This window comes from Perognathus longimembris, chromosome 5 (genome assembly GCF_023159225.1).
Source record: "Perognathus longimembris pacificus isolate PPM17 chromosome 5, ASM2315922v1, whole genome shotgun sequence".
NCBI classification, from domain to species: Eukaryota; Metazoa; Chordata; class Mammalia; order Rodentia; family Heteromyidae; genus Perognathus; species Perognathus longimembris.
Window position 1 is genome coordinate 51,252,469 of NC_063165.1, and position 20,879 is coordinate 51,273,347.

At 39.9% G+C, this 20,879-nt stretch overlaps 1 protein-coding gene and 1 long non-coding RNA gene across 3 annotated transcripts in view; one reads left to right on the top strand and one right to left on the bottom strand.

The window, feature by feature from the left end:
- Tfrc (transferrin receptor) overlaps nt 1–20,634 on the bottom strand; it is a 30,524-nt gene extending 9,890 nt beyond the window's left edge. Inside the window, exons 1-12 of one of the 2 annotated variants that reach the window (XM_048346847.1) lie at nt 20,588–20,634; nt 13,208–13,272; nt 11,712–11,913; nt 10,936–11,149; nt 10,365–10,514; nt 10,038–10,137; nt 7,107–7,220; nt 5,473–5,571; nt 4,952–5,091; nt 2,115–2,272; nt 1,581–1,700; nt 191–276 (exon numbers count right to left, since the gene is read on the bottom strand). In XM_048346847.1, coding sequence (XP_048202804.1) covers nt 191–276; nt 1,581–1,700; nt 2,115–2,272; nt 4,952–5,091; nt 5,473–5,571; nt 7,107–7,220; nt 10,038–10,137; nt 10,365–10,514; nt 10,936–11,149; nt 11,712–11,913; nt 13,208–13,243 — 1,419 coding nt within the window. In that variant the 5' untranslated portion in view covers nt 13,244–13,272; nt 20,588–20,634. Of the gene's footprint in view, nt 1–190; nt 277–1,580; nt 1,701–2,114; nt 2,273–4,951; nt 5,092–5,472; nt 5,572–7,106; nt 7,221–10,037; nt 10,141–10,364; nt 10,515–10,935; nt 11,150–11,711; nt 11,914–13,207; nt 13,273–20,587 lie in introns of both variants that reach the window. The other variant, XM_048346846.1, reaches the window with a different exon arrangement.
- Nucleotides 14,930–16,696, top strand: LOC125351818. Its single transcript, XR_007211023.1, has 2 exons — nt 14,930–15,439; nt 15,947–16,696. It is a non-coding gene; the product is annotated as an uncharacterized LOC125351818 (long non-coding RNA).
- Nucleotides 20,635–20,879: the final 245 nt, after the last annotated feature.

The window sequence follows — 20,879 nt, forward strand, 5'->3', positions numbered from 1 at the left end:
CTAGAAGAGAAAATACTAATATGAATAGGTACTCATCATCTAAAAAGCACTAACTACTAGTAGCTATTCTACCAGTTTTGAAATCTGGAATCTGCTAGGATCTACTACACAAAGACAGTAATAGTTGAATAAAACGTAAAGAGCCAGTGAGTTCAGAAACTCATTGGGGGCAGGAAAGACATGTAACTACCTCTAGCCATTCAGTGGCACCAACAGCTCCAAAGTCTCCAGCACTCCAGCTGGCAAAAATAATGCTTCTAATAGGTTTAAAGCCACCTGGAAGACAACAACAACAACAACAAAATTATGCTATAAAGTTAGGAAACAGATAAATCAGAAAGTTCTGATTAATTCAAGCTAGTTATTCTTTTCCTTTCCTTCCTCACATGAAAGCACTAATTTCTAGTACATGGTGGGGACCAACTTAATGGTAGTTGCTCTTTTACAATTCCATTCTTTGAGCCCTTTAATCTCTAGACCAGGAGGTATTTGAAACCATAAGGTTTGGGGGGTTTTGTTTTTCATATATAGGTTCTTGTTATGTTGCCCAGCCTGGCTTCAAAATTGGTGGGTTTAAGCAATTCTCCTGCGTCAGTCCCCCAACTGGGAATAATCCCACCACATCTGGCTGAACATGTTTATTCTACTTATGAAATAGAATGATCCTTCACAAATTCTAGTGACAGAGTTTCCAGACAAACTAAATTTGTGGCCACTGCATTTTCAGCCCTTCACTCTCTCACTCAGTTTGCTTGGGTCTACTACTTGGTTAACTGGAACTGGAGTTTTTCAGTCTTCTCTGCCTGGGATGTCTTCTTCCATAATCCTCTGGCAGCTGGGATCACAGGTGTGACTCACCAGCCACTGACCACTACTTTTTTTTTTTTTTTTTTGGCCAGTCCTGGGCCTTGGACTCAGGGCCTGGGCACTGTCCCTGGCTTCTTTCTGCCACTTGAGCCACAGCGCCACTTCTGGCCGTTTTCTATATATGTGGTGCTGAGGAATCGAACCTAGGGCTTCATGTATAGGAGGTAAGCACTCTTGCCACTAGGCCATATTCTCAACCACTGACCACTACTTTTGAGGCTACCTATGCAGCTGCTCTCCACCCCAATTTCCCTAGGTATTTACTTTTCTGTACTCCTGTACTTTCTATAAAAGCACTACAACGTGTGCTACAAAAAGAACGGCACTTTAAAAATGTGGGAAGCAATAAGTAGGAGAGAGCAACAATAACTACCAGAGAAAAAGACTTGAAAATGGGCAGAACAAAATTATAATAGTTGTTGGGCTTTGGTTTTATCACATCACTATAGAAATATGCCACTACTTTACTTTCAGCAAGATTACTTAATTAAGAACCATTTGGATTTTTGACTCGGTATAAATACTTTCCAGCATCTCAAGATGAGTCCTAATGTCATGATGACACTTCTTGGGATTCATTTCAAAGTCAAAAGGCAATCTAATCTGCCTTGTACTAAAAGATCTAGCATAAGAAGACCATAAAGTAAGCAAAGCAAGGAAATACAATTAAATGTAGCACAGAGATTTTTTAAAGGCCTTAAATTTATACTCACCATTTAAGACCATATCTGAGAATGTCTGGGCCAGTTCCAACAAAAGAGCTGTTCCCACACTGGACTTTGCAACTCCAGGACCCCAAGAATCCCTCTGGGCTCCTACTACAACGTAGCGATCTTAGAAGGAAAAAAGGAAAATGATCATGTGCAGAACTTAAAACCTTACTAATACTGAAGCCTAGAATAAGCACATAAGTAGGAGGGTATGCAATGAAAATAGAAAAGCCTAACTTCAGATCTGCTTTATGATACCAGGGATTAAAAGAGCATGAGCATTATTATTATTAAAACAGCATGACTCCTTGAACTCAGACAGTTACAACAAGTAAAAGAATGTTTATCCCCTGTGCTTACCAACTATATGGTTCAGTCACTAACAAAAGATTTTTCTAGTTATAATAATCAGTTTTTAACATGTCAATTTCCCAGAGACCTCTTCTTTTCAGCGAATAAAGCTTCGCTGACAATATTATTAGAAGTAAGAATAATCAAAAGAAAAGGAATGAATAACTACATATCAAAATTCCTTACCTGGTTCTTCAAAGCCTTTAATAACTCCAAAGATGTTACGAATTTTTATCTCTTTTAGCATATTGTTCACAGTGAGCTTCACACTGTGGTTTTCTGCAGACTGCATTCTGCATGAAGAATCTGTTCTCCAGGTAACAGGACATTCATCTACCATATTTCTAGAAGCAGAAAACAGGTATGATTTATTGTTACTTCCCCTCAAGTTTATAAGATCAAAATCATAGAGGAGAGAAAAGTTACTCCCTAGTGACCAACCATTTTGATTTTACTCTAATGTTTAGGCAGTAAACATGAGTTACTTCCTAGCTTAATGCTTAAAAAAAAATCTTGCTAGGCACTAGTGGCTCATGTCTGTAATCAAAGCTACTACAGAGGCTGGGATCTGGGGGTCACAGTTTAAAGCCAAACAGGGCTGGCTTTTCAGGTCCATGAAACTCTTGTCTCCAGTTAACCACTAGGACAAAGCTGGAAGTGGAGCTGGGATCAAGAGGTAGAACACTAGCCTTGGGAGGAAAAAAAAACTCAGGGATAGTACCCAGGCCAAGTTAAAGGGCCTAGACTAGAATCCCTTAAAAAAAAAAAAAATTCATGTGATTTCTGCCTTTCTGCCAGAGACAAAACTATACCTGAGGGCTGGGAATATGGCCTAATGGCAAGAGAGCTTGCCTCATACACATGAGTCCCTGGGTTCAATTCCCCAGCACCACATATATAGAAAATGGCCAGAAGTGGTGTTGTGGCTCCAGTGGTAGAGCGCTAATGAGCAAAAGGAAGCCAGGACAGTGCTCAGGCCCTGAGTCCAAGGCCCAGGACTGGCAAAAAAACAAACAAACTATACCTGACATCTGAAACACATACCAGGATGGGCTAAGAATGGTCTCATATAAATCTGTTAATATATTTTGGGTTTCCCAACTTTCTCTACTAACAATAGTAATACATATTCTTATGTGTATATCGTAAAAGTATTACTAATTCCGATACATCATCTAGAAAATAAGTGAAAACACTTATTTCAAAATAAGGGACTGACTTAAAAAAGATTTGGAAAAACTTATTCCAACCATTGAGTTAGTAAGAATCACCTAACAAATGCCTTATGCAGAATCATTGTCACAGTACTTTATAAAGCTTTTCATTTATTTAAGGACCACTATATTAAACAAGATGTATCACAGCTACCTAATTAAATTGAAGAAGGTTCAGAGGGGCTAGAATAACTTGTTCTATATTACCAAGTAAACAAATCCTTAAAGCCTGAAATTAGATATTCATCCTATAATAATACCAAGTGTGAAGTATCTACATCAAGATAAAATTTAATGATAGGTACCCCAATCAGACTGGTTCTTTTCTTTCTTTTAAAGGTAGGGCTACTGGGTTCCCATGGCTCCTGTCTATAATCCTAGCTACTCAGGGGGCTGAATCTGAGAAATGAGATATGAAGCTAGCCTGGGAAAACAAATTCTCTTATTTCTAATTAACCACCCCCACCTCCCAATTGGTATAGTGCCTGCTGTGAATGAAAAAAAAAAACACTGCCAGCACACACAAAAAACAGGCATCACTATGTTGTCCAGGTTAGTCTCAAGAACATGGGCTTGGGCTGGGAATATGGCCTAGTGGCAAGAGTGCTCGCCTCGTATACATGAAGCCCTGGGTTCAATTCCCCAGCACCACATATACAGAAAACGGCCAGAAGTGGTGCTGTGGTTCAAGTGGAAGAGTGCTAGACTTGAGCAAAAAAGAAGCCAGGGACAGTGCTCAGGCCCTGAGTCTAAGCCCCAGGACTGGCCAAAAAAAAAAAAAAAAAAATAGAACATGGGTTTAATGATCCTTCCATTTCAGACTTTTTCAGGTGTGTACATTGTGCTGGGTTGGGTGGTAGGTTAGCTACTAGTTTTCTCTTTCTCTTTGATAGTACTGAAGTAAACTCAGAGTAGGGCTGGCTCACTTCAGCCATGCTTGTTTTGGCTCTTTGCTGGTTATTCTCAAAGATTCATCTGTCTTGGCTAGCTTCAAATCAAGATCCTCAGATCTCAGTCTCTTGAGTGACTAGTACTACACATATGAGCCTGTGATCACTACTAGAAAGGGCAAATCAAAGGAATTATGAAAAAACATCTGGAAACTATTGTAAGAACTGAAGATACTCAACTGTACTTTGCTGCCAGAATTAAGGCAATCCAGAATTTTATCTCAATACAAAATGCCCAATAATTAAATGGGTGGTTGCAATCAACAGTGCTTTTGCAACAAGATACTCAAGTAGAAGCTATACTACATAAGGAGTTCACTGGGTAAATTGGGCAAGAATTCTTATGCTTATAAACGTAATATCTATTATCAAAATCTGTACAGAAGAAAAATTTCATTCATCTATACCAACAGTTAAACATATCAAAAGTATCCAAATGTGGAAAATTATAGTCAATTTTGTTTTTTAAGTTTTATTTATTTTTTAGTCAGTCATGAGACTTGAACTCAGGGCCTGGATGCCATCCCTGAGCTCTTTTTGCTCAAGGCTGCCACTTTGAGCCACTTCCCTTCTGGTTTTGGGGTGGTTAGCTGGAGGTAAGAGGCTTACAGACTTCCTGCCCAGGCTGGCATTGAACTCTGATACTCAGATCTCAATCTCTTAAGTAGCTAGGATTTTGATTTTAAGAGTGACAATGCCTAACGTATGGAACTGTAACCCCTCTGTACAACAGTTTGATAATAAAAATTTGAAAAAAAAAAAAAAAAGAAGAGTGAGACACTGGCACATAGCCTATAAGAGTTGATTAATTAGCGTAAGCATATTATTGTATTTGTCCCTCTCCCAAATAAAAACTTACTTAAACAGCTCTTCTGCACACTGTCTGGAAATTGTTTGGACAGGTATATTTGGCAATCCTGATGACTGAGATGGTGGAAACTGAGTATGATTGAAAGAAGGGAATCCAGGTGTATAAGGGTCGCCTGTTCCCAGATGAGCCTAGTAAAAAAAATAACAATTAGCTTTATCTAGCACTTAGAAGTCCAAGAAGGTCCCTAGAAGATTCACATTCAACCTTTATTTAGCATCATAAAGCCTCAAATTTTAAATAGCTCTACTATATAACATTTTAAATATTGTGCTGCAAAATTCTCAATTTAAGGTACTGAGAAGTATTTAACAAGTATTGTTAGGAATTCTCAATTTAAGGCACTACTGATATGGCATTTTTACAATGTTTCAAAAAAAAAATCTAAGAATTTACCTTCACAATTCCTGCTACAACTCTTCCAACCGTAATTAAGATCTGAGTTCTACTTCAAGTAAACATGGAACCTTAACAATTTAGAGAACTCAAAAACTTATTAAATAAGAACTCACATGTCCAAAGAATGGAACATCTGCCTTAATTATGGGATACTTAGTCTTGTCCATGTATATCAAGACACCAATTGCATTTAAGCTTTCAGCATTTGCAACCTAAAAAAAAGAACAACAACACACAAACGCAAGAAGTAAAGAGCTGATCACGAAAAATGAAAATATCATACTGGACTTTGTGCTTAAGGACAAAACTTAACAAAGGACTAGATCAACACTCCCAAATATTTGCTTATGCATACATCTAGGAAAAACAAAAACCCTGCGTTTAAACAAACATTAAATTTATTTATATGACAGTGAGTGCCCTGAATGTTACAAAACCATCCAAACAAAAACCCACATATGTAATCTGCCTACAGAAGAATTTCCAGAGAGCTCTCCAACACTCCCCCAAGCTCCCCAAACACATCTATACGTTATTTGTTTTTCAATATTTTTGGCATTTGGGAAGAACTAGTCATACCAAAAAAGGAATCAAAGTAAGAATCAAACTCATAACGTACTATTAGCTCAGCTGAACAATATATACAAGATAACAGTGACAGAAAGTGTTCATTTCTCAAAACAAAATGCATTGAGATAAAACTGCATTGAAAGTGTGAAAGAGAGAAGTGTGTCAAAGGATTCTAAGGGCTGTTTATACTTTCTAGAATTTGAGCTGACTAATAAAGGAAAGGCAATGTAAATGTAAACTTATCATTTAGAAATTTGGAGGAAAGAAAAGGACGATTGCAAAGAAAGGTGATAACGATGGAAGAGTGACCAGGAAACAGAACTCAGGGGTGGTGTGGGGAGGCAGAATCATAGCTTCATAGGGCTGTTTTGTTGTTGATAATTGGTTGCTTGAAGTACTACTTGATTTACTTACTGTTTAGATACCCATTTTTAAAAGTCATAAAGAATTACTTCTCTAATTAAAAGGAAGAGAAATCAACCATTATCTTTTGTTTTTGTTTTTTATGTCAGATACAACCAAACTCTATATAAACATAAGCCTGGATTACACAGACAATTTATAAGCTTTTACCTAAGTTTTTTTTTTAAATAAGCATCTTAAAAATTACTGTTTTTTAGTGATACTTAGTTTTTCCTTTGCTAGGCAGGTCCTCTACCACCTGAGCCATGCCCCAGTCCATTTTTTTTTAGTCAATTCTCAAACAGAGCCTCATTTTTATGCCAGGACCATCATGGATCAAGTTCTACAGAACTGAGATTCTCCTCCTCGTCCTGACTCTAACTCTAAAATAGCTGGGATTATTACAGCAAAGAGCCAATCACATACAGGTAGCTCCTTTGTGTTTTCTTTGTTTTTTTTTAAGGCAGGGTCTCACCAGTCAGCCCAGACTGGCCTGGGATTCATGATCCTCCTTCCTTACAAACCTATGACAACCACATACAGGGATTTTACTTTATTTTTACTGAAAGCAATAGCTGCAAAATATTCCAAGTGAATATGCTATCATTTTGAAGTATCCTTATAACATGTGAGTAATTGGGACTAGTTTGATCCGTTGAACACTTCAATAAAAGAAATTATCAGATGAGAATTTAACTCTGCTGTTTTTTTCAAAATATAACAAGAAAAAAAATCAAAGAATAAGATACCAATGTATTTAATTACACATACTTACCTTTTCTGCAAAAGTGATTTCCCCTGCTCTAACAATCACTAATGATCCATTCACAGGAGATCTTAAATCCTCAAAGTCTTTTTTAGTGCCAAAATTAGCATGAATAAGTTTCCCCTAGAACAAAGACAGATTTTAATGAGAGTTATGGTATAAAAGCAGTTATAGAAGTCTTCAAAAGTAAACAAAGAGGCATCAAAGCCATGAATTCTAGAGTCAAAACTGATCAGAATCACCAGGAATGGTCTCCTGTAATAAATCTTTCCTTAAATTAGAAACTATTCTCCAACAATCCCATCTACCTATATTCCTTTCTGCAGGATCCAGGCTAAGTTAAGGAGACACACACACACACATAAACACCTGACAAAAAATTTTCTTTGGCCAGTCCTGAGGCTTGAATTCATGGCCTGGGAGCTGTCCTTGAGCCTCTTTGTGCTCAAGGCTAGCATTCTACCACTTGAGCCACATCACCAATTCTGGCTTTTTCTGAGTAGTTTATTGGAGATAAGAAATACTTTTCCTGCTAGGGGTTGGCTCCGAATGGTGATCCCCAGATCTTAGTAGCCTCCTGAGTATCTAGGATTACAGACATGAGCCACTGGCACCTGGCACCAACACATTTTTTAACTGGAAAACAATTCATTCTATCTAGCTATTATTATTTCTGTATTTTGTTTATATTGAAAACATCAAACATTAAAAAGAATCAAGTTGATGCGCAGAAAAAGCCAGAAGTGGCACTGTGGCTCAAGTAGTAGAAAGCTAGCTTTGAGCAAAAGAAGCTCAGGCAAAATCCCCTCCAAGTTCAAGCCTCAGGAAGGAAGTGGGGGAGAATCAAAGAGGCAGGTGGTGGCTCATGCCTGTAATCCTAGCTACTCAGGAGGCTGAGATCTAAGGATTGTGGTTCAAAGCCAGCCCAGACAAGAAAGTCTGTGAAACTATTATCTCCAACTAACCACTAGAACACCAGAAGTGGTAACATGGCTCAAAGTGGTAGAGCATTAGCCTTGAGCTAAAAAGATCGCAGGAACAGCACTGCAGGTCCTGAATTCAAGCCCACAACCAACAAGAAAAGAATCAATTTGTGACTAGTCCCCCAACCAACCAAGACCAAATGTATTATTTGAACTTTTTTTTAAGCATATTATTTCTGAGGTACACCTCCAGCTCAAGACTGGCCCCCAGGTAAGAAGAAACTTTACACATGTATTTCAGTTAACAAACACTAGCAAGTGTCAGGTACTCTCCAAGGCTCTGAGGCGTGTCTGAAAATGCAATAAACTCAGCCCTTCATGTAGCTTACAATCTGATAGAAACAAATGAACAAGCATTTGATGCAAAAAGCACTATGAAAAGAAGAAAAAAAGCAGGATAGGATAAAGGGATAAGAGGGAAGCTATTTTTGGAAGAAAAAAAGGAAGTCCTTAATAATGAGATGTTAGAGAAGACTAGCATAAACCTAAATCAAGAAAACAAGTCAGACTGATGAAATCGAACTAAGCAACTCAAGGGCAGTGGGGGTGGGGGGACAGGGAGTGAGAGAAAAAGAGGGAACAGATTATACTAAGCAAAAAAGAAAGAAATGTACATATCACCCGACCTGGTAGAAATTGTTTTATTGTTAATTTCATAGAATTCATAAGCACTGTAGACTACAATGACAAAATCTAGCATTGGGAGGGCTTTAAAAAAAATGATGAAAGCAAGTCAGGTTGATGTTTAAAGAAGACTAGAAAGCCAAGTTGCATAAAGAAGAGGCACATGGGGGCTGGGAATATGGCCTAGTGGCAAGAGTGCTTGCCTCGCATACATGAAGCCCTGGGTTTGATTCCTCATTACCACATATATAGAAAATGGCCATAAGAGGGGGCTGGGGATATGGCCTAGTGGCAAGAGTGCTTGCCTCGTATACATGAGGCCCTAGGTTCAATTCCCCAGCACCACATATACAGAAAATGGCCAGAAGTGGCGCTGTGGCTCAAGTGGCAGAGTGCTAGCCTTGAGCAAGAAGAAGCCAGGGACAGTGCTCAGGCCCTGAGTCCAAGCCCCAGGACTGGCCAAAAAAAAAAGAAAAAAAAGAAAAAAAGAAAATGGCCATAAGTGGCACTGTGGCTCAAGTGGTAGGGTGCTAGCCATGAGCAAAAAGAAGCCAGGGACAGTGCTCAGGCCCTGAGTCCACGCCCCAGGACTGGCAACAAAAACAAAACAAAACAAAAAGAAGGGGCACATGTTTGAGACTCACCAAGGTGGTCTGAGTAGCCAAAATGAATGAAGAGGACAACAGTAAGAGTAAGGCTTTGTAGACCAACATTAGGAACTTGCAATTTATTTTGACTTAGGCACTAGAGGACTGAGAATAATATTGAACAAATTTTTTGGGGGGGAGGGGAGCAGTCCTGGGGCTTGAACTCAGGGCCTGGGTACTGTCCCTGAGATTCTTTGTTTGCTCAAGGCTAGCATTCTTTAACACCTGAGCCACAGCACCACCTCTAGCTTCTGTTTATGAAGAATCGAACCCAGGGCTTCATGCACGCTAGGTAAGCACTCCACCAATAAGCCACAATCCCAGCTCTGAACAATTCAAATTTTAAATGTTATTTTATACATTTATTTTGGTGCCACTATCAAAAGTGAATTTAGGGACTAGCACCCTACTGCTTGGCTCTTTTATTCAGAGTTGGCATTCTACCACTTGAGCCACACTTCTACTTTTGGCTTTTTGCTAATAAACTGGAGAAGAGTCTTGCAGACTTTCCTGCCTGGAATGGCTTTGAACTGTGACCTTCAAATCTCAGAATCCAAGTACAGGCGTGAACCATGGGCACCCAAGCTCAAAAAGTAAATTTATATTTGTGTATTTAGTCCTAAGAACAGCAAACAATTGAGTTCAGCTCTTCAGGGAAATCTCATGTACTGTTTTGTCTTACTTACAGTAACTGTTGTAGCCTTACTGTATGCCACGTAACCCTCAGGATTCTCCACCAGGTTTTCTCCACCATTTGCACTCACTAGAGTCACAGAGTTTTGAGCACTGCTAAAAAGATTAAGTTAAAATTAAACCAAGCCCATCTTAAGAAAAAAAAAATTAAAATTAAAAAGCTTTGGTATACTTAGCATTTGCATTATTTGGCCTGAAATGTAGTTCCAAATCTTAACCTTGCTTTTTTATTTTGAAATTCTTTGCTATTAGTCTATTGCTATTTGGTATACCAAAGTAGTAAAGAAAAAAGTAGCAAAGTTTATCATCCTTCAACATACCTGCCTTTGACTTGAATCCTAACATAATGTTCATCTCGCCAAACTTTGCTGAGTTTAAATTCATTGAATTGATTTTCAACAAAATAGCCAAGACTTTCATCTTTAGGAGATCCAGCCTCACGAGGCACATATATATCTTGACTCAACTGCCTGGAGGAAAAAAGATTTGTTAAAGTCCTTATTAATTTAAGACAATAACAATAACAATGTTTATGTAAATAAACCTTTAGGACTGGGGGTATGGCTTAAGTGATAGAGCTTTCTTAGCATACTCAAAGCCCTGGGTTCAATCCCTAGTATCACAGATACATTTAACCCATGGATTAAGTAACTTGTTTCAAAATCATCAACGTAGTTATTAACCCCCATGGCTCTTTCTAAATATACTCAAGCATATTAGTTCTTTCTGTGTGGAATATTTTCACTTTATCCATAATGCCCCTAAAATCTATTTTTAGGAGAAAATGTGGTAGGTAGTCAAATGGGAAATACTATTACTTTTTAGTTCGTCTGATAAAAAAATAATTTGTTTATATACTGAGGTTGAACTTATGAAGGAGCCTAAGCTTACTTGACGGTGTTGAGAAAGTCTATGGCATTCAGTTTCTCTGACAACATGTTTCTGAGGTCTTCCCAATACAAATGAGGTGGCGGCTCAGGAAATGTATCTTCTGCTTCTTGCTCAGAGAATCCCTTTTCTGCATTCTCTGTCGCTGTTTCTGCGATTCTACAATCAGATTTTGTTTCTACACGTTTACAGTAGCCCAGGTAACCAATCATGAATCCTAAGGATAAAAAGGTTAGAGCTGAATTTTAAGAATTTATTTAAAATTCATTTGTCTCTATAGGAATTATTGCCAGTTAAACCTAAAAATAGTGGTTTTGATTAAATTCTACGTAGCTTGAAAGCAAAACTGCAAATCACTGTTTTTAAAGATTTTAGTCCAATAAATTACTTATTTACCAGAAATTTTAGGCTGTTTCTCAAAATTTCATGTATGTATTATACATGCAAATGTCAGGTATAGAAACTTAAGCCATCATTGTATTCCTAATCCCTAGCACAGTGATGTTTTGTTTTGTTTTTTGCCAGTCCTGGGGCTTGGACTCAGGGCCTGAGCACTGTCCCTGGCTTCTTTTTGCTCAAGGCTAGCACTCTGCCACTTGAGCCACAGCGCTACTTCTGGCCTTTTTGTATATATGTGGTGCTGAGGAATCTAACCCAGGGCTTCATGTATATGAGGCAAGCACTCTTGCCACTAGGCCATATTCCCAACCCCCAGCACAGTGATGTTTAAAAAGGTACAAAGTAAGCATCTACATAAGTTTTCGAATGGTTGTTCTTACCAATCAGGAAAAATATTATCACAGCAATTGCCCCATAGCAGATTCTTCCATTAAACCTTTTAGGTTTTGTGACATTGGTCCTCATGTTGTTGTCAGCACTTTCTTCTTCATCTACAGCGAGTTTCATCTCCACATGACTGTTATCTCCATCTACCTGCCGAGCCAGGCTAAACCGAGTATATGACATCGGTTCTCCACCAAACTGAAATTGTTAGGAACACAAAAGGCAATTGTAGACATTTACAAGAGGTCTGATTATGCACTGTACTTGTTCTTGGACCACTAGTATAACTTGACACACATTTAAGGTAAAACAAGTTACCCTTTCAAGTTAACATTCTTCTCTGTTCCCAGCAATTAAAGTGGCAGCTGAGGGCTACTAGTCTTTTCTTTCTTTTTTTTTTATAATTTGGTTTTATTGGTATATTGATTGCATTTTTTTTTTTTTTTTTGGCCAGTCCTGGGCCTTGGACTCAGGGCCTGAGCACTGTCCCTGGCTTCTTCCCGCTCAAGGCTAGCACTCCGCCACTTGAGCCACAGCGCCGCTTCTGGCCGTTTTCTGTATATGTGGGTGCTGGGGAATCGAACCTAGGGCCTCGTGTATCCGAGGCAGGCACTCTTGCCACTAGGCTATATCCCCAGCCCCGCTACTAGTCTTTTCCATCTTTTCTTTCTGATGCCAGTCCTGGGGCTTGAACTCAAGTCCTAGGCACTGTCCCTGAGTGTTTTTGCTTAAGGCTAATACTCTATCACATGAGCCACAGTTGCACTTCCAGTTTTTTGGTAGCTAACTGGAGATAAGAATTTCATGGGCTGGTTTCAGAGCTCAGCCTCCTGAGTAGCTAGAACTAGTCATGAGCCACTGACACAGGGCTCTTTTTGCTTACTATTTTTTTCCTTTTTTATGTAGGTACAAAGGATTGAACTCTGCTTTATTCTCCTGTTTGACTTTCTTCCTCACATCTGGTACTCTTTAGCTATGCTTCCAGACCAAGATTTTGGTTATTTTAAAGCTAGTTGTTAGCCTGGGATGGCTTCAAACTGGGCTTCTCTAGGTTGTAGTCTCTTTAGTAGTTATAGGCATGAACCCCTGGTCCCTGGCTCATTCAGCTTTTTCACTCATGATTTCTGTTTTGTATGTCTCCTATACATTTTCTAGTTTTCAACTTTTTATTTAAAAGAGATCTTCAGGTTGGAGGCTGAAGGTTTGTCTAGTACACACACACACACACACACACACACACACACACACACACACAGCCACGAGCTATGATGGCACACATTCGTAAATTTAGCACTTTGGAGGCTGGAAATTCAGGGCCAGCCAAGGCTACACAGCAAGACATGACAATGAAGACTGAGAAATACTCTTCTTTATGGGATCTATCATGCTATCAGTTCAAATGTAAAGAATGCCTGTTGATAGTGAGGGGTATAATTTCATGCTTACTCAACAAAAGCCATGTCTATATGAAGTATTACTGAAACTATCTTACCAAGTTAGAGAATGCTGATCTGGCTTGATCCATCATTCTGAGTTGCCAACAGGAAGAACCTAAAACTAGAATAAAGAATAATGAGATAGAAATAGATGATGCTGTACTAATCAGTATGAACTTTCAATTACAAGGCTAGATTACTGTATATCAAATTTACTGTTGTTAAATTTGTTATTACCACTCTAGAAAAGATCCAGTTGTTCCCCCCCCCCCTTTTGTGGTAGCACTGGGGTTTGAACTTAGGGCTTCATGCTTGCTAGACAGGCATTCTACTGCTGAGCCACATCATCTGTCCATTTTAGGCTTCCTATCCAAAATCCCTTTAGCTGAGATGAAAGGCATGTCCAATCACTGCCCACCTTTTGGGCATCTTGAACTTTTCACCTGGCCTGGCCTGGAACTGTGATCCTCCAGATCTCAGCCTCATCAGTAGCTAGGATAACAGATGTGAGCTACTGGTGCCCAACTATTTGTTTCTTAATACTAGATCTTACTATAATATTGCCTGTCTTTGAATTCACTATGTGGTTTCAGGTTGGCCCTGGACTCTGAATTCCCCAGTGCTAGAACTACAAATGTGGGCCACTATACTTTAACCATGATAGCTACTGAATCCTGAACTGAGGTGAGATAGTAATGGGAAGCAATGAGACACATAAAAATTCTGAAAATGGGACTATACACAAGTTAATGTTACACAAACATCAGATTTTTTTTGTTCTTAGATTAATGCTGAAGAATTTAAGGATGAAGTACTATAACTCATTATCAAATAGTTTAGGTTTTCTTTGTTGTTTTTTGTTTTGGTCAGTCTTGGGGCTTGAACTCAGGGCCTGGGTGCTGTCCCTGAGCTTTTTCACTCAAGGCTAGCATTCCACTACTTTGAGCCAGCGTGACACCTGCAGTTTTCTGGTGGTTAATTGGAGATAAGTCTTATAGACTTTCCTTCCCAGGTTGGCTTTGAACTGTGATCCCCAGATTTCCCAGCTAGTAGTTCAGTTTTTTAAATATTTTAAAAAGCAAACAGTTGTTGAATCTAGTTAAAAGATGCATGGCTAGCATAATAACTATTCCATTTTCCTAAGATTTGAAATTTTGAAAATTAAAATCGTAAGGAAAGCCAGTTAAAATGTCATCCACACTAAGCAGATTTAAGTAATCAAATCTAGTGGCCAAAGAAAAGATATCAATAGATTATCATCCTAAAAAAAAAGAATCCACAGCTGGGAATATGGACCAGTGGTAAAGTGCTTGCCTCATATACATGAAGCCCTGGGTTCGATTCCTCAGCACCACATACATAGAAAAAGCTGGAAGTGGCACTGTGGCTCAAGTGGTAGGGTACTAGCCTTGAGCAAAAAGAAGCCAGGGACAGTGCTCAGGCCCTGAGTTCAAGCCCCAGGACTGGGAAAAAAACAAAACAAAAAATCTGCAGAAGCAAAAATCAAAACTCAGCCAGGGACCAATCACTCATGCCTGTAATCCTAGCTACTCAGGAGGCTGAGATCTGAAGATCATGGTCCAAGCAGGAAAGTGAAGGAAAGTCAGTGAGACATTTTCAAAAAAAATCAGAAGTGGCACAGTGCCTAAAGTAATATAGTGCCAGCCTTGAATGAAAGAGCTAAGGGGCAGGGAGGGATAGAGAATGAGGAGGAAGGATAAAGAGGGAGGAAGGAGCAGCCAGGTCAAATAGCATAGGCCTGTAATCCCAGCATGCTGAAGTGGAACTAGTTTGATGATGCCAGGAAACCATTTGAAACCCTTATCTCAACTCTCCCAGCCCCAAAGAATCCTGATTCTAATTAAATGAACAAGTGAGATCTCTGACATAAAAGACAAAAGAAAAATATGTTAGGCAGTTTTACAGATAATTGAGGTCAATTAGTTGAGAGGTTAATCCATTTGTTCAAGGCTGAAAACTAGTCATCTAAAAAAAATTCAATAGGTTATGGGGTTGTAGAAATTGAATTCTTTCTAGAATTTAAAAACTAATTTCAATTGTGTTATTGTGTTCAAAGTAAAATATACTTCTATAGCCAGTAGAAAGTCTAATGTTAAGTCACCTGATATCTAAAATGTTTTAATTAACTTGCATGCACCTAGCTGATTGAAATTGAAATTACACTCAGATTTATAAAATGGCCATTTTTTACAAGCAGCATCATAAAGCAAACGGAAGTTATAGAAAGGTTATAAAACAAACAACATTATAAATTAGCTTTACAAAAAGTCTCCTTTCTAAGGGAATACCAAATTCGAGAGACACAGGGTAAAAAAAGACAAACAACTACAAAAACAATACTTGCAAAACTGTTTGGTGTAAACCAACTGAACAACTCATGGAGGGGAAAGTGAAAGGGGGAGGGGGGAGAGGGAGCGAGGGACGAGGTAACAAACAGTACAAGAAATGTATCCAATGCCTAATGTATATGAAACTGTAACCTCCCTGTAACTCAGTTTGATAATAAAGAAGTTTGTTTTATAATTTTACTAATTTAGATATAAAAATATAAATTCTTTAATCCTTTCTTTTTCTTTCTGTCATAGGGGATAAAGTATTCCCCCCTATTCTTTTAGTTTCTCAGTCAGGCTATTTGTTGAAATATTCCAACAACTTGCCCAATGGTCTTGCCTTATGGTTGGGGGTGAATTATCTATTCAATGGAGGTCAGAGATTCTTGGATGAATAGAGCTAAAAAAATTTAAAATTAAAAAAAAATTTTGATATAAAAAAAGTCTCCTTTCTAAAACCTATTAGCCAAACAATGTTTTTCAATCCCAAGCAATAAAAGGCACTGTCAAAAGCACAATCTTTGGCTCCTTCTGGTACAAAGTTTATCACTACCACTGCACTAGAACTGCACAGACCCAATCACCAAGAACCAGAGCTAAAGGGCCCCACCCTCAGCCAATTTTAATCATCTTTTTCCAGGAAAAAAAATGCTTATAAATCTAACACTCATCTGAACCAACCATCCCCCCGAACTGTCTAGTTTTTAATTAATTTAGTGGTAGTTGGGATTGAACACAGTACCTCACTCATACTGAGCTACACTAAGTCTTTAAACTAATTTTATAACTGAAGTAATAATACATTTAAAAATTACTAGGCAAGTCATAGCACACTTGCCTATTAAGTACAATTAAATAAAAATTCAGAATTTAAATAAGATCATCTGCAAGAACATATATTAATGTGCAATTATGACCATGCATAATTATATCCTAATGTTATTTTTTAATTAGTTTTATTCATTTATTGTTTATGTGGTACAAAAGAATTGAACCCAGGGACTCATGCATGCTAGGCAAGCACTTTACCACTAAGCCACATTCCTAGCCCCCCTAAAAAAAGTCATTTCTAACTCAACCCAGACACAAAGTTAAGAGTATAATAGAAGAAATAAAAAGAAAGTAACAAGAAATTTCCATTTTAATCTCAACTCTACATCTAAAGACCCAAAAAGTTGAGGGTTTTTCTTTTTTTTTTGTTATTACTAAAGAATTGTACAGAAGGGTCACCATTTCATAAGTTAGATAATGAGCATAATTCTTTTTGGATAATATCACCCCTTCCTTCACTTTCCCTTAAGTTTCCTCCTGTCATCCATGCAAGTTGCATAGTTTGTTTTCCACACAGTAAGTACTGAATACCACACTTTTGCATTTGTTCACCCTCCCTCCATTTCTGCATCCACTCTGCCTGTTTTTCTTTTAATAATTTTATTTCTAATCTCATTTTTAATTTCCCATAGTACCTATTTGAAAACAAATATTAACATAAGGATAAACTCATTTGAACACTTTACGCATCACGTCACAGCATTTTGGGTTTGCTAACAAGAACCTAAGCAATAGATAAATAGAAGTAGATAAATAATTCTGACACCCTACCTCCCAATATTTAAGATGTCACTCAAGGGCTCTCCAAGTTTTATATGTAATAAAACTGGGTGACTCTTATAATCCTGTCTATAAATGGCATGGCCACATCTAAAAGCAAGAAGATAGGTAAAGTTGACTAAACTTTAAAATAAAAGTAAAGCAAAGATTAATCAAACATAGCCATATAGGTCTTGAATCACAAAGTGATATGAGGATCTAAAGATAAAGACTCTAGCTAGACCAATCCCAAACTAATTTCAAATTCAATCTTCCTAGGAATGAAGCATGTGATAAGAATACTTGCCCAGCCAACTCTAGGCTCTATCTCCGATACTACACAATACACAACCAAACTCACTCATCTTATTCCTACTTTCTTAAAGCATTATATTCTACTTAATGTTATTTATCTATTTTTTTTGCCAGTCCTGGGACTTGAACTCAGGGCCTGAGCACTGTCCCTGGCTTCTTTTTGCTCAAGGCTAGCACTCTACCACTTGAGCCACAGTGCCACTTTTCCTGTGTATGTGGTGCTCAGGAATTGAACCCAGGGCTTCATGTATTCTAGGCAAGCACTCTACTGCTAGGCCATATTCCCAGCCCCCTCTACTAATGTTTAAACACAGTAGTTGTTTAAATACAGTAAGTATTTTGAAGTCTTAGGTGTTTTGGGGATTTCTCAAAACCAGGAGTCAGTAAACAGAGCAAGGGTGGGCTGACACCAAAATAGCTTTCACTAAGTGTCGTACCCAGAGCTGCTACTATTTGCTTTTCCATGAAATAAAAATAAGCCATGCTAATACTGACAAGCCCAATTCAATTTGGAAAATAGGTTAGTTTCAAGACCTCAGAGCTCTAAAGGAAGTTCCTCTACCTGCTTAAGGCTCTGTTCCAGATCCTCATTGCCTAGTATGTTTTTTCTGAGAAATAGACGTTATTTCTTTTCTTTTTTGTTTACCCGTCGTGGGGCTTAAATTCAGGGCCTGAGCACTGTCCCTGGCTTCTTTCTTTTTGCTTAAGGCTAACACTCTACCACTTGAGCCATGGCTCCACTTTTGGCTTTTTCTGTTTATGTGGTGCTGAGGAATCGAACCCAGGACTTCATGCATGCAATCACTCTATCACTAAGCCATATTCCTAGCCCAACAGATGTTATTTCTATTTCCATCCAAGGACATGAAATTAAAATAGCAAGAGTTAGAGGAATAAGAAAACCATGACTTCGAGTTTGTCCAAAATGAGAATCCAGAGACTTAAGCCACTAACATTCTTCCTGTTCCTTGAAGTTCCACTCATTTCTTCCAGACTCGGCCCAAAGGCCATCTCAGAGGCCTGTTACTGAATTTTCCTGTGACACTGATATTGAATTATGTGGCAATTAGGAGGATGCAAAGATTATCTTATTTAATAGTACTAAGCATGCTTGATGTGCAAGTTCCCACTGCTACAAAAAAATAACATAATGAATACCTTGGATCTTTCCAAGATACTCCATCACTGTTTTAATCATAAAAATCACGGATCAAATTTTGGTAGGAGAAAAAAAATTGTAAGCAAAAATGTACTTGGTAGGGCCCTAAAACCTCAAGCAAGTGGTTGTGGGTATTATGCAAACTGCTTCCCTAGACAACCATACATTTTCCAGGTTTAAAATAAACATGAACTTAAAGAAAAATTTTTGCAAGGTTCTCAAAACTTACATACTTCTAATACACTAAAATGACTTGGAAAGAGATTGCCGAGGTCTTTCTCAGTTTTTTTGAGTCTATTTTATGAGACTGAAGTGAAACAGCAGTGAAATAAATTTTAAAAAAAACAACAAGATGAATCTTCATTTCCATACAGCTTTCAGGAAAAGATTAGCTGAAGATCAGAACCACTTAAGTCACTGTAGTCTCTGCCTGTACCTCATCTGAGAGGATAGAAAGGAGGAACAATATATACAGAACAATTCCATCTGTAAGGCCACAGAAGATTCAGGTTTAGATGGGAACTTTGCTCCACTATAGATAAAGCACATTATCAGAGGCAAATAACTGCCTAGCCTTAGGGTGGAGTCTGCCAAACCAATCTATCCTGAGATCAAACACAGGCTGGGTTCACAGCCATTATTGTGTGACAAAAACATCCCTTCAAGGAGAAAGGAAAAAAGAAGTGTCTGCTGTGCTATATATATAACCCTTTAGAAAAAAAGCCTCTCAGGGCTGGGAATGTGGCCTAGTGGTAGAGTGCTTGCCTCGAAAAAGTCTATCAGTGCTAAAAATTAAATAAACGGCATTTTCTTGAGAAGCATATTGAATTTTTATTATAATGCGAGGAGAGTTGCTAAAAAACAGCAGGGCCTACAGGTACTTAAGAGCCTGGGTCTGGAAACTAGCTTAAATTCTTTTTTCAATGAGGCCCAATTTTCCAGCTCACAGACAAACCAAACTAACATCTAGTATTCCAAATAAGCTTTTTGTAGAGGTATCAGGTAGCCCAATACCTGATATCAGCAACTAGTTCCCACTTCAATCTTCTTATACAACAGGGAGGTGGGAGAGAAGGAAGGAGAAAACAGCAACCCAGCTCCATAGATCCAAGGAAAAGCGATCTAACAAGGTCATTCTATGAGCCAGGAGAGGTGAGAAGAATTGTCACCCTAATATGCTCTTACTCACTACCCACTCCTCAACAACCCTTCAAAGAGCTGTCCAACACACACAGCGAACACGAGGCTTTCAGCAGCCTTCCATCAAACAAACTACTGCTCATTCCCAATCTCGCCTCCCATCTTGTAGGGAGAGCCGCGAGCAATTTCCTTGGTGTGAACACCTTCAGTGTTCAGTCGGATTTTGCACACGAGTCGGAATCCACACACAAGACCAGGTGCGCCCAGAGTTCAAGGGTACAGCAATTCTGGAACCTTTCCGCAATGAAGACCGGGGGCTGAGGCGGGGCTGGGGAGGTTCCGAGCGCAAGGTCACTCACGAGCCCCGCCAGCCAGCCGTGCCCTAGGGTGACTTCCGAGAGCAGCCGCCACGTGCTCCCCGCGGAGGCCGGCGCGGCCGCGGCGCTGTTATCCAGCGCCCCGAACCCGCGGCCTGGGGTGTGTGTGTGTGAAGAGGGACGGCCTGCAAACCAAGTCCTCAGAAGCGGCGGCGGCGGGGTCGGAAGAGCCGGAGACAGAGCGGAGGGGACGCAGAAGGTCAGTGGGGAGTCCCTGTCACCACTCCTCAGTCCCCGCGGAGAAGCCACCCGCTGCTCCGCTGCCGAGGGAAGGGCCGCGGCCCCAGCGCACCGCACCGCACCTGCCGCCCACACGGGCGGCCCACCCCCCGCGCAGCCTCTGCCGGGCCCGCTGGCGCCGTCACGCCCGCCCGACCGGGCGAGGCTCGCACACGCTGCGGGGAAGCCCTACGAGGTCCCGGCCTGGGCAGCGCGCCACCGAGCTCGGCCGGCTAGGAGAGAACACGAGGGTCAGCAGAAAACACCGGCGACGCGTCACTCACCCAGGCGCCTCCTCCGCACGCCGCCGCTCAGCCACCACCCGCTACCCGAACGCCCTCTGCGGGACCGCGCGCCCCCAACCGGCGACTTATAGCCCGGCCCCGCCCCCTTCCCGAACCCCCGGGGTCTTGCGTCACTTCCGGCAGCACGTACACCTAAGGAGGTACTCTTAATATTAGAGACCGCCTCGGGTGAGGTGCGCGCGCAGCCAGATGGAGCCCTTCCTGACCGACGCGCTGGGCGGGGCGAGGTTAAAGAAAAGGCGCCAAGCTGGCAGGTGCCCCGGGCAGCCGCG